Source organism: Oncorhynchus nerka, linkage group LG7, assembly GCF_034236695.1.
Source record: "Oncorhynchus nerka isolate Pitt River linkage group LG7, Oner_Uvic_2.0, whole genome shotgun sequence".
In the NCBI taxonomy this organism is placed as follows: domain Eukaryota; kingdom Metazoa; phylum Chordata; class Actinopteri; order Salmoniformes; family Salmonidae; genus Oncorhynchus; species Oncorhynchus nerka.
Genome location: NC_088402.1, coordinates 18042046 through 18055411, shown reverse-complemented (window position 1 = coordinate 18055411; position 13366 = coordinate 18042046). Strand labels below are relative to the sequence as shown.

At 45.3% G+C, this 13366-nt stretch overlaps 1 protein-coding gene across 1 annotated transcript in view; it reads right to left on the bottom strand.

Annotated features, from left to right (window-relative positions):
• LOC115131245 (tax1-binding protein 1 homolog A-like) overlaps nucleotides 1–13366 on the bottom strand; it is a 47385-nt gene that overhangs the window by 6800 nt on the left and 27219 nt on the right. Inside the window, exons 9-12 of the mRNA XM_065020270.1 lie at nucleotides 7583–7759; nucleotides 6282–6354; nucleotides 5926–6213; nucleotides 5269–5501 (exon numbers count right to left, since the gene is read on the bottom strand). Of these exons, the coding sequence (XP_064876342.1) occupies nucleotides 5269–5501; nucleotides 5926–6213; nucleotides 6282–6354; nucleotides 7583–7759 (771 nt within the window). The remainder of the gene's footprint in view (nucleotides 1–5268; nucleotides 5502–5925; nucleotides 6214–6281; nucleotides 6355–7582; nucleotides 7760–13366) is intronic.

Genomic DNA, 13366 nt, shown 5'->3' with positions numbered 1-13366 from the left:
AGCTGACGACCCTCTCAACTCCGCCCACCGGCATCCTAATAAGGAAACAAGAACAAAGACAGAATATGGCAGACAGAGTGGGAGGGTCGTCACAAGATGTTCAAGACAATTTAAGTCAAAACTGTAACTAGGCCCCTCAGGAACATTCAATGTCATCTTGGTAAGCAACTCCAGTTGTATATTTGGCCTTGTGTTTTAGGTTATTGTCCAGCTGAAAGGTGAATTTATCTCCCAGCGTCTTATCTTCTAGGATTATGCTTTAATGCCTTATTGCAAACAGGATGCATGTTTTGGAACATTTGTATTCTGTAGTGGCTTCCTGTTTTTCATCTGTCTTATAGGTCAGCCATTAAACTAACTGTTTTAAAGTCACCATTGGCCTCATGGTGAAATCCCTGAGCGGTTTCCTTCCTCTCCGGTCAACTGTTAGGAAGGACACCCGTATCTTTCTAGTAACTGAGTGTATTGATACATCATCCAAAGTGTAATTAATAACAGTTTCGGTGCCCTTCTTTGCAAGGCATTAGAAAACCTCCCTGGTCTTTGTGGTTGAATCTGTGTTTGAAATTCACTGCTCGACCGAGGGACCTTCTAGATAATTGTATTTGTAGGGTAAGGATAAGGTAGTCCATGCTACTTACTATGTGACTTGTTAAGCACATGTTTACTCCTGAACTTATTTAGGGTTGCCATAACAAAGGGGTTGAATACTTATTGCATCAAGACATTTAAGCTTTCCATTTTTAATGAATTTGTAAATTATGGGATATTGTGTGTAGGCCAGTGACACAAAATCTAAATTTCATCCATTTTAAATTCCGTCTAACACACATTTTTGGGGAGAAAGCCAAGGGGTGTGAATACTTTCTGAAGGCACTGTGTGCACATTGTTAAGTTACAGCCTTATACTACCTCATCAATCTCCACACAATACCCCATAATGACAAAGAAAAACAGGTTTTTAGAAAAGTTTTGTATTCAGACCCTTTCCTCTGAGACTCAAAATTGAGCTCAGGTGCATCCCGAGTGGCGCAGCGGTCTAAGGCACTGCATCTCAGTGCAAGAGGCACTGCATCTCAGTGCAAGAGGCACTGCATCTCAGTGCAAGAGGCACTGCATCACACTACAGTCCCTGGTTCGAATCCAGGCTGTATCACATCCGGCCGTGATTGAGAGTCCCATAGGGCGGCGCACAATTGGTCCAGCATCGTCCAGGTTTGGCCGGTGTAGGCCGTCATTGTAAATAAGAATTTGTTCTTAACTTGACTTGATTAGTTTAAAAAAAGTTAAATAAAACTTTTAAAAATCCTGTTTCCATTGATCATCCTTGAGATGTTTCTACAACTTGATTGGAGTCCACCTGTGATAAATTCAATTGTTTGGACATGATTTGGAAAGGCACACACCTGTCTATGTTAGGTCCAACAGTTGACAGTGCATGTCAGAGCAAAAACATCACTGCTCTAGAGGAGATCTGCATGGAGGAATGGGCCAAAATACCAGCAACAGTGTGTGAAAACCTTGTGAAGACTTACAGAAAACGTTTGATCTCGGTCATTGCCAACAAAGGGTATATAACAAAGACCATTAGGGTTACTAACTGTGTCTGTGTATTTATCCTCTCCAGACCATTAGGGTTCCTAACTGTGTATTTATCTCTCTCCAGACCATTAGGGTTACTAACTGTGTATTTATCTCTCTCCAGACCATTAGGGTTACTAACTGTGTCTGTGTATTTATCTCTCTCCAGACCATTAGGGTTACTAACTGTGTATTTATCTCTCTCCAGACCATTAGGGTTACTAACTGTGTATTTATCTCTCTCCAGACCATTAGGGTTACTAACTGTGTATTTATCTCTCTCCAGACCATTAGGGTTACTAACTGTGTCTGTGTATTTATCTCTCTCCAGACCATTAGGGTTATTAACTGTGTATTTATCTCTCTCCGGACCATTAGGGTTACTAACTGTGTATTTATCTCTCTCCAGACCATTAGGGCTACTAACTGTGTCTGTGTATTTATCTCTCTCCAGACCATTAGGGTTACTAACTGTGTATTTCTCTCTCCAGGCCATTAGGGTTACTAACTGTGTATTTATCTCTCTCCGGACCATTAGGGTTACTAACTGTGTCTGTGTATTTATCTCTATCCTGTGCATTAGGGTTATTAACTGTGTATTTATCTCTCTCTTGACCATTAGGGTTATTAACTGTGTATTTATCTCTCTCCGGGTCATTAGGGTTACTAACTGTGTCTGTGTATTTATCTCTCTCCAGACCATTAGGGTTACTAACTGTGTATTTATCTCTCTCCGGACCATTAGGGTTACTAACTGTGTCTGTGTATTTATCTCTATCCTGTGCATTAGGGTTATTAACTGTGTATTTATCTCTCTCCAGACCATTAGGGTTACTAACTGTGTATTTATCTCTCTCCAGACCATTAGGGTTACTAACTGTGTATTTATCTCTCTCTGGACCATTAGGGTTATTAACTGTGTATTTATCGCTCTCCAGACCATTAGGGTTACTAACTGTGTATTTATCTCTCTCCGGACCATTAGGGTTACTAACTGTGTATTTATCTCTCTCCATACCATTAGGGTTACTAACTGTGTCTGTGTATTTATCTCTCTCCAGACCATTAGGGTTACTAACTGTGTATTTATCTCTCTCCAGACCATTAAGGTTACTAACTGTGTATTTATCTCTCTCCGGACCATTAGGGTTACTAACTGTGTATTTATCTCTCTCCATACCATTAGGGTTACTAACTGTGTCTGTGTATTTCTCTCTCTCCAGACCATTAGGGTTACTATCTGTGTATTTATCTCTCTCCAGACCATTAGGGTTACTAACTGTGTATTTATCTCTCTCCGGACCATTAGGGTTACTAACTGTGTATTTATCTCTCTCCATACCATTAGGGTTACTAACTGTGTCTGTGTATTTCTCTCTCTCCAGACCATTAGGGTTACTAACTGTGTATTTATATCTCTCCATACCATTAGGGTTACTAACTGTGTCTGTGTATTTATCTCTCTCCAGACCATTAGGGTTACTAACTGTGTATTTATCTCTCTCCAGACCATTAGGGTTACTAACTGTGTCTGTGTATTTATCTCTCTCCAGACCATTAGGGTTACTAACTGTGTATTTATCTCTCTCCAGACCATTGGGGTTACTAACTGTGTCTGTGTATTTATCTCTCTCCAGACCATTAGGGTTACTAACTGTGTATTTATCTCTCTCCAGACCATTAGGGTTACTAACTGTGTATTTCTCTCTCCAGACCATTAGGGTTACTAACTGTGTCTGTGTATTTATCTCTCTCCAGACCATTATGGTTACTAACTGTGTATTTATCTCTCTCCAGACCATTAGGGTTACTAACTGTGTATTTATCTCTCTCCAGACCATTAGGGTTACTAACTGTGTATTTATCTCTCTCCAGACCATTAGGGCTACTAACTGTGTCTGTGTATTTATCTCTCTCCAGACCATTAGGGTTACTAACTGTGTATTTCTCTCTCCAGACCATTAGGGTTACTAACTGTGTATTTATCTCTCTCCGGACCATTAGGGTTACTAACTGTGTCTGTGTATTTATCTCTATCCTGTGCACTAGGGTTATTAACTGTGTATTTATCTCTCTCTGGACCATTAGGGTTATTAACTGTGTATTTATCTCTCTCCAGACCATTAGGGTTACTAACTGTGTATTTATCTCTCTCCGGACCATTAGGGTTACTAACTGTGTATTTATCTCTCTCCGGACCATTAGGGTTACTAACTGTGTATTTATCTCTCTCCATACCATTAGGGTTACTAACTGTGTCTGTGTATTTATCTCTCTCCAGACCATTAGGGTTACTAACTGTGTATTTTTCTCTCTCCGGACCATTAGGGTTACTAACTGTGTATTTATCTCTCTCCAGACCATTAGGGTTACTAACTGTGTCTGTGTATTTCTCTCTCTCCAGACCATTAGGGTTACTAACTGTGTATTTATCTCTCTCCAGACCATTAGGGTTACTAACTGTGTCTGTGTATTTATCTCTCTCCAGACCATTAGGGTTACTAACTGTGTATTTATCTCTCTCCAGACCATTAGGGTTACTAACTGTGTCTGTGTATTTATCTCTATCCAGACCATTAGGGTTACTAACTGTGTCTGTGTATTTATCTCTCTCCAGACCATTAGGGTTACTAACTGTGTATTTATCTCTCTCCAGACCATTAGGGTTACTAACTGTGTCTGTGTATTTCTCTCCAGACCATTAGGGTTACTAACTGTGTATTTATCTCTCTCCAGACCATTAGGGTTACTAACTGTGTCTGTGTATTTATCTCTCTCCAGACCATTAGGGTTACTAACTGTGTATGTATCTCTCTCCAGACCATTAGGGTTACTAACTGTGTATTTATCTCTCTCCGGACCATTAGGGTTACTAACTGTGTCTGTGTATTTATCTCTCTCCAGACCATTAGGGTTACTAACTGTGTATTTATCTCTATCTAAACCATTAGGGTTACTAACTGTGTCTGTGTATTTATCTCTCTCCGGACCATTAGGGTTACTAACTGTGTATTTATCTCTCTCCAGACCATTAGGGTTACTAACTGTGTATTTATCTCTCTCCAGACCATTAGGGTTACTAACTGTGTATTTATCTCTCTCCAGACCATTAGGGTTACTAACTGTGTATTTATCTCTCTCCAGACCATTAGGGTTACTAACTGTGTATTTATCTCTCTCCGGACCATTAGGGTTACTAACTGTGTCTGTGTATTTATCTCTCTCCAGACCATTAGGGTTACTAACTGTGTATTTATCTCTCTCCAGATCATTAGGGTTACTAACTGTGTCTGTGTATTTATCTCTATCCGGAGACACTATCAAAGGAAAGAGCCTACTATTTACTGCACAGATGAGCATACACTCACTCACAGAACTCAAACACACACACACGCGCGTAACTGATTCTGAGAGAAGTACACACTTACTCATGAGAAACACACACTTGCTTGTGCACAGACACACACAGACACACACTGAGCCAGTCCAGAGGAATATGGGGACCAGAGGAGGAACAATATAGACTGAGATGACCTCACAGGGCTGACATAGACACAACCTTATCAGCCTGGCAGAGAGACTGGGTGTGTTTGTGTGTGTACAACTATTGTTCTTAAATGTGAGCATGACCGTGTGTGTGTGTGTGTGTGTGTGAGAATAGTGTGTGTGTATGCGTTGATGACATACCCTGAATCGCTCCTCCTCATTGGCCAGTCTCTGCTTAAGCGTCTCGTTGATAGCACACTGCTCTGCCCACTTCTCCTCCATCCTCGCCAGCTCTTCCTCCACCGAACGAGTCTGTTCTTTCTCTACCTCCTCCGCAGTCTTCCCCTCATCCTCCACACTCCTCTCATCCATCTCTTCAGCACTCTTCCTCTCCTTCTCCACCTCCACCCAACTCTCCATCTTCATGCTCTCCTCTCCTTCACTCATGTCCTCCTTCCTCTCCTCTCCTTCAATCATGTCCTCCTTCCTCTCCTCTCCTTCACTCCTGTCCTCCTTCCTCTCCTCTCCTTCACTCCTGTCCTCCTTCCTCTCCTCTCCTCCACTCTTGTCCTCCTTCCTCTCCTCTCCTTCACTCCTGTCCTCCTTCCTCTCCTCTCCTCCACTCATGTCCTCCTTCCTCTCCTCTCCTCCACTCTTGTCCTCCTTCCTCTCCTCTCCTCCACTCCTGTCCTCCTTCCTCTCCTCTCCTCCACTCCTGTCCTCCTTCCTCTCCTCTCCTCCACTCCTGTCCTCCTTCCTCTCCTCTCCTCCACTCATGTCCTCCTTCCTCTCCTCCACTCATGTCCTCCTTCCTCTCCTCTCCTCCACTCCTGTCCTCCTTCCTCTCCTCTCCTCCACTCCTGTCCTCCTTCCTCTCCTCTCCTCCACTCCTGTCCTCCTTCCTCTCCTCTTCCACACTCCCATCTTCTTTCCCTTCCATCTCTCCACTCACTTCTCTTTCCATCTCTTCCCTATTCCGCCCCTTCCACTCTTTCTCCCCAGCTCTCATGGTCTCCATGCCGGAGAATGTGTTGGTGTGTGTGTTGGTCTGTGCGTAAGTGTGTGTGTGTTCCTTGTTTTTGTCACGCCGGTTAGGGACTACCGGCCTCTCACTGTCTCCTCTCAGCACAGTTGCAGACAGATTGCCTGTAAACATATACACGTTAGAGGATTTAGTATGAAAGAGATAAGAGAGTGAGTGTGTGTGTGTTTACCTGCTGTAGGTGACTCTGGACTGGGTGTCAGTGGCTCCTGTGTCGTCTCAGTGGCAGCGTTTCTCTTGACCTCCTACAAACATGAGGAAACAAGTTGAATCAATCTGTGGATATCAGACTCACCTAGGCTGCACCCTATTCCTCACCGTTTGGTCAGCTGCGTGATTAACTTCTGTGTTCATAGGTGTTCAAAATGGAGAGTTCCGGCAAAACCGTAGTCTCCACCAAACAGGCCCGTCTGGACTACTGCGACTCTCTGTGTTCAACCTTCCCATGTCACCCCGCTCCTCCGTGTCACCCCGCTCCTCCTTGTCACCCCGCTCCTCCGTGTCACCCCGCTCCTCCGTGTCACCCCGCTCCTCCGTGTCACCCCGCTCCTCCGTGTCACCCCGCTCCTCCTTGTCACCCCGCTCCTCCGTGTCACCCCGCTCCTCCGTGTCACCCTCTCCTCCTTGTCACCCCGCTCCTCCGTGTCACCCTCTCCTCCGTGTCACCCCGCTCCTCCGTGTCACCCCGCTCCTCCTTGTCACCCCGCTCCTCCATGTCACCCCGCTCCTCCTTGTCACCCCGCTCCTCCGTGTCACCCCGCTCCTCCTTGTCACCCCGCTCCTCCATGTCACCCCGCTCCTCCTTGTCACCCCGCTCCTCCATGTCACCCCGCTCCTCCTCACACTCCACTGGCTTCCAGTTGAAGCTCACATCCACTACATTTACATTTACATTTAAGTCATTTAGCAGATGCTCTTATCCAAGACTATGGTGCTTACCTACAGAGCAGCAAGAGGAACTGACACCCCCTTCCTTCAGGCTCTGCTCAAACCCTACACCCCAACCCGAGCACTCCGTTCTGTCACCTCTGGTCTCTTGGTCTCTGACCAGTCCAAGCTCTTCTCTGTCCTGGCACCCCAATGGTGGAACTAGCTTCCCCCTGAAACTAGTACAGCAGATCCCTGCCCATCTTCTGAAAACATCTGAAACTCTACCTCTTCAAAGAGTACCTTAAATAATCCCACAGCACTACCTCCTCTCCACCTCGAGAAAATAAAAGCCTTTTGTGAATGAACACTCCCATTTGACTTTTCCCCTCACTAGCTCTGACTTTATTGAGGGAAAATGTACATACTATGACTGGGATATGTGGTTGTCCCATCTAGTTATCTGAATATAAATGCACTAACTGTAAGTCGCTCTGGATAAGAGCATCTGCTAAATTACTCACATGTAAAAAAAATCAAATATACCACAAGATGGCGCTGTGTCGATGTGGTGTAGTACAGTATTGTAGACAGACAGACACTCACCCCCTGGGCCTCGCTGATCTTGGCCACCTGCCTACGGAGCCGCTGACACTCCCTGTACTTCTCCTTGTAGTGCTCAGCGGCCATGTGGAGACGCAGCTTCAGCTCCTCCACTTCTCTCTGTAGCTCAGCCTCCGCCTCAGACACCACACATCCCCCCTCACTGGAGGTCCCCACACCCTGGGGGAGGGAGAATTAGGGGGGAGCAGACAGCAGACAGAGGAGGTGGGAGAGGGAGAGTTAGGGGGTAGAGGGGTAGAGGGGGAGCAGACAGCGGGAGGTGGGGGAGGGAGAGTTAGGGGGAGGGGTAGCAGACAGAGGGAGGTGGGGGAGGGAGAGTTAGGGGGAGGGGGAGCAGACTGGGGGAGGGAGGGAGAGTTAGGGGAGCAGACAGCGAGAGGTGGGGGAGGGAGGGAGAGTTAGGGGGGGGGGGAGCAGACAGCGGGAGGTGGGGGAGGGGAGTAGACAGAGGGAGGTGGGGGGAGGGGGAGCAGACAGAGGGAGGTGGGGGAGGGAGAGTTAGGGGGAGGGGGAGCAGACAGCGGGAGGTGGGGGAGGGGAGGAGTTAGGGGGAGGGGAGCAGACAGCGGGAGGTGGGGGAGGGAGGGAGAGTTAGGGGAGCAGACAGCGAGAGGTGGGGGAGGGAGGGAGAGTTAGGGGGAGGGGGAGCAGACAGCGGGAGGTGGGGGAGGGGGAGCAGACAGCGGGAGGTGGGGGAGGGGAGCAGACAGAGTGAGGTGGGGGAGGAAGAGTTAGGGGGGGGGGAGCAGACAGCGGAGGTGGGGGAGGGAGGGAGAGTTAGGGGGAGGGGGAGCAGACAGCGGGAGGTGGGGGAGGGAGGGAGAGTTAGGGGAGCAGACAGAGGGAGGTGGGGGGGAGAGTTGGGGGTGGAGGGGGGTTGGGGGAGTAGTTCAGCACAAAGAGATAATTCAGTGTTGATATTCAGTTACTAAACTTGTCTCTAGCACATAGCAGTTGTAAATGATTCTTCTATTTCTATTTTACAAAACTGAGCACGATAAATCCATGAGAGGATCCTCCAAAGTTCATGCCTGAAGCAACTTCCTGGTTCAACTGTATGAATGTGTCTGTGGATATCTATGGTCAGAAATGACCGAATACAAACAGTGTAGTTATTCCCTCCGTAAGGCAATCAAACAACAAAGTGTCAGTATAGAGACAATTCAACGGCTCAGACACGAGACGTATGTGGCAGGGTCTACAGAAAATCACGGATTACAAAAAAAGAAAACCAGCCCCGTTGCGGACGTTGACGTCTTGCTCCTAGACAAATTAAACAACTTCTTTACGCGCTTTGAGGATAATACAGTGCCACCAACACGGCCCGCTACCAAGGACTGTGGGCTCTCCTTCTCCGTAGCCGATGTGAGTAAGACATTTAAGCATGTTATCCCTCACAAGGCTGCCGGCCCAGACGACATCCCTAGCCACGTCCTCAGAGCATGAGCAGACCATCTGGCTGGTGTGTTTACAGACATATTTAACCTCTCCCTATTGGCTGTCCCCACATGCTTCAAGAGAGCCACCATTGTTCCTGTTCCTAAGAAAGCTAAGGTAACTGAACGAAATGACTATTGCCCAGTAGCACTCACTTCTGTCATCATTAAGTGTTTTGAGAGACTATTCAAGGATCATATCACCTCGACCCTACCTGACACCCTAGAGACCCACTTCAGTTTGTTTACCAGCCAATAGGTCCACAGACGATGCAATCGCCATCACACTGCACACTGCCCTATCCCATCTGGACAAGAGGAATACCTATGTAAGAATGCTGTTCATTGACTACAGCTCAGCCTTCAACACCATAGTACCCTCCAAACTCATCATTAAGCTTGAGACCCTGAGTCTCGACCCCGCCCTGTGCAACTGGGTACTGGACTTCCTGACGGGCTGCCCCCCAGGTGGTGAGGGTAGGTAACAACATCTCCACTCGGCTGATCCTCAACAATGGGGCCCCACAAGGGTGTGTTCTCAGCCCCCTCCTGTACTCCCTGTTCACCCATGACTGCGTGGCCATGCACGCATCCAACTCAATCATCAAGTTTGCAGATGACACAACAGCAGTAGGCTTGATTACCAACAACGACGAGACGGCCTACAGGGAGGAGGTGAAGGTCCTCGGAGTGTGGTGTCAGGAAAATAACCTCTTACTCAATGTCAGCGAAACAAAAGAGATGATCGTGGACTTCAGGAAACAGCAAAGGAAGCACATCGATGAGACGGCAGTGGAGAAAGCTCCTCGGTGTTCATATCACCCACACACTGAAACGGTCCACGCACACAGACAGTGTGGTGAAGAAGGCGCAACAGTGCATCTTCAACCGCAGGAGGCTGAAAAAATCTTACAGATGCATAATTGAGAGCATCCTGTCAGGCTGTATCACCGCCTGGTACGGCAACTGCTCCGCCCACAACCGCAAGACTCTCTAGAGGGTGGTGCGGTCTGCACAACACATCACCGGGGGCACACTACCTGCCCTCCAGGACACCTACACCACCCGATGTTACAGGAAGGCCATAAATATCATCAAGGACAACAATCACCCGAGCCACTGCCTGCTCACACCGCTACCATCCAGAAGGCGAGGTCAGTACAGGTGCATGAAAGCTGGGACCGAGAGACTGAAGAACAGCTTCCATCTCAATGCCATCAGACTTAAACAGCCATCACTAACACAGTGAGGCAGCTGCCAACATACAAACTTGATATCATAGGCCACTTAATAAATGGAACACTAGTCACGTTAATAATGCCTCTTTAAGAATGTTTACATATCTCACATTACTCATCTCATATATAATGTATACTGTATCCTTCACTATATATTCCTTACTATCTATTCCATCTTAGCCACTCTGTCACTGCTCATCCATATGTTTTATACTTATATATTCTCCTCCCATTCCTTTACTAGATTGTGTGTATTGGTTTTGTTGTGGAATTGTTAGATATTACCTGTTAGATACTGCTGCACTGTGGAATCTAGAAGCACAAGCATTTCACTACACTCACAATAACATCTGCTAACCATGTGTATGTGACCAATAACATCTGCTAACCATGTGAATGTGACCAATAACACCTGCTAACCATGTGTATGTGACCAATAACATCTGCTAACCATGTGTATGTGTCCAATAACATCTGCTAACCATGTGTATGTGACCAATAACATCTGCTAACCATGTGTATGTGACCAATAACATCTGCTAACCATGTGTATGTGTCCAATAACATCTGCTAACCATGTGTATGTGACCAATAACATCTGCTAACCATGTGTATGTGACCAATAACATCTGCTAACCATGTGTATGTGTCCAATAACATCTGCTAACCATGTGTATGTGACCAATAACATCTGCTAACCATGTGTATGTGACCAATAACATCTGCTAACCATGTGTATGTGTCCAATAACATCTGCTAACCATGTGTATGTGACCAATAACATCTGCTAACCATGTGTATGTGACCAATAACATCTGCTAACCATGTGTATGTGTCCAATAACATCTGCTAACCATGTGTATGTGACCAATAACATCTGCTAACCATGTGTATGTGACCAATAACATCTGCTAACCATGTGTATGTGTCCAATAACATCTGCTAACCATGTGTATGTGACCAATAACATCTGCTAACCATGTGTATGTGACCAATAACATCTGCAACCATGTGTATGTGTCCAATAACATCTGCTAACCATGTGTATGTGACCAATAACATCTGCTAACCATGTGTATGTGACCAATAACATCTGCTAACCATGTGTATGTGACCAATAACATCTGCTAACCATGTGTATGTGACCAATAACATCTGCTAACCATGTGTATGTGTCCAATAACATCTGCTAACCATGTGTATGTGTCCAATAACATCTGCTAACCATGTGTATGTGTCCAATAACATCTGCTAACCATGTGTATGTGACCAATAACATCTGCTAACCATGTGTATGTGACCAATAACATCTGCTAACCATGTGTATGTGTCCAATAACATCTGCTAACCATGTGTATGTGACCAATAACATCTGCTAACCATGTGTATGTGACCAATAACATCTGCTAACCATGTGTATGTGTCCAATAACATCTGCTAACCATGTGTATGTGACCAATAACATCTGCTAACCATGTGTATGTGACCAATAACATCTGCTAACCATGTGTATGTGTCCAATAACATCTGCTAACCATGTGTATGTGACCAATAACATCTGCTAACCATGTGTATGTGACCAATAACATCTGCTAACCATGTGTATGTGTCCAATAACATCTGCTAACCATGTGTATGTGACCAATAACATCTGCTAACCATGTGTATGTGTCCAATAACATCTGCTAACCATGTGTATGTGACCAATAACATCTGCTAACCATGTGTATGTGACCAATAACATCTGCTAACCATGTGTATGTGTCCAATAACATCTGCTAACCATGTGTATGTGACCAATAACATCTGCTAACCATGTGTATGTGACCAATAACATCTGCTAACCATGTGTATGTGACCAATAACATCTGCTAACCATGTGTATGTGACCAATAACATCTGCTAACCATGTGTATGTGTCCAATAACATCTGCTAACCATGTGTATGTGACCAATAACATCTGCTAACCATGTGTATGTGTCCAATAACATCTGCTAACCATGTGTATGTGTCCAATAACATCTGCTAACCATGTGTATGTGTCCAATAACATCTGCTAACCATGTGTATGTGTCCAATAACATCTGCTAACCATGTGTATGTGACCAATAACATCTGCTCACCATGTGTATGTGTCCAATAACATCTGCTAACCATGTGTATGTGACCAATAACATCTGCTAACCATGTGTATGTGTCCAATAACATCTGCTAACCATGTGTATGTGTCCAATAACATCTGCTAACCATGTGTGTGTGTCCAATAACATCTGCTAACCATGTGTATGTGTCCAATAACATCTGCTAACCATGTGTGTGTGTCCAATAACATCTGCTAACCATGTGTGTGTGTCCAATAACATCTGCTAACCATATGTGTGTGTCCAATAACATCTGCTAACCATGTGTATGTGACCAATAACATCTGCTCACCATGTGTATGTGACCAATAACATCTGCTAACCATGTGTATGTGACCAATAACATCTGCTAACCATGTGTGTGTGTCCAATAACATCTGCTAACCATGTGTGTGTGTCCAATAACATCTGCTAACCATGTGTATGTGACCAATAACATCTGCTAACCATGTGTATGTGACCAATAACATCTGCTAACCATGTGTGTGTGTCCAATAACATCTGCTAACCATGTGTGTGTGTCCAATAACATCTGCTCACCATGTGTATGTGACCAATAACATCTGCTCACCATGTGTATGTGACCAATAACATCTGCTAACCATGTGTGTGTGTCCAATAACATCTGCTAACCATGTGTGTGTGTCCAATAACATCTGCTAACCATGTGTGTGTGTCCAATAACATCTGCTAACCATGTGTATGTGACCAATAACATCTGCTAACCATGTGTATGTGACCAATAACATCTGCTAACCATGTGTATGTGACCAATAACATCTGCTAACCATGTGTGTGTGTCCAATAACATCTGCTCACCATGTGTATGTGACCAATAACATCTGCTCACCATGTGTATGTGACCAATAACATCTGCTAACCATGTGTGTGTGTCCAATAACATCTGCTCACCATGTGTATGTGACCAATAACATCTGCTCACCATGTGT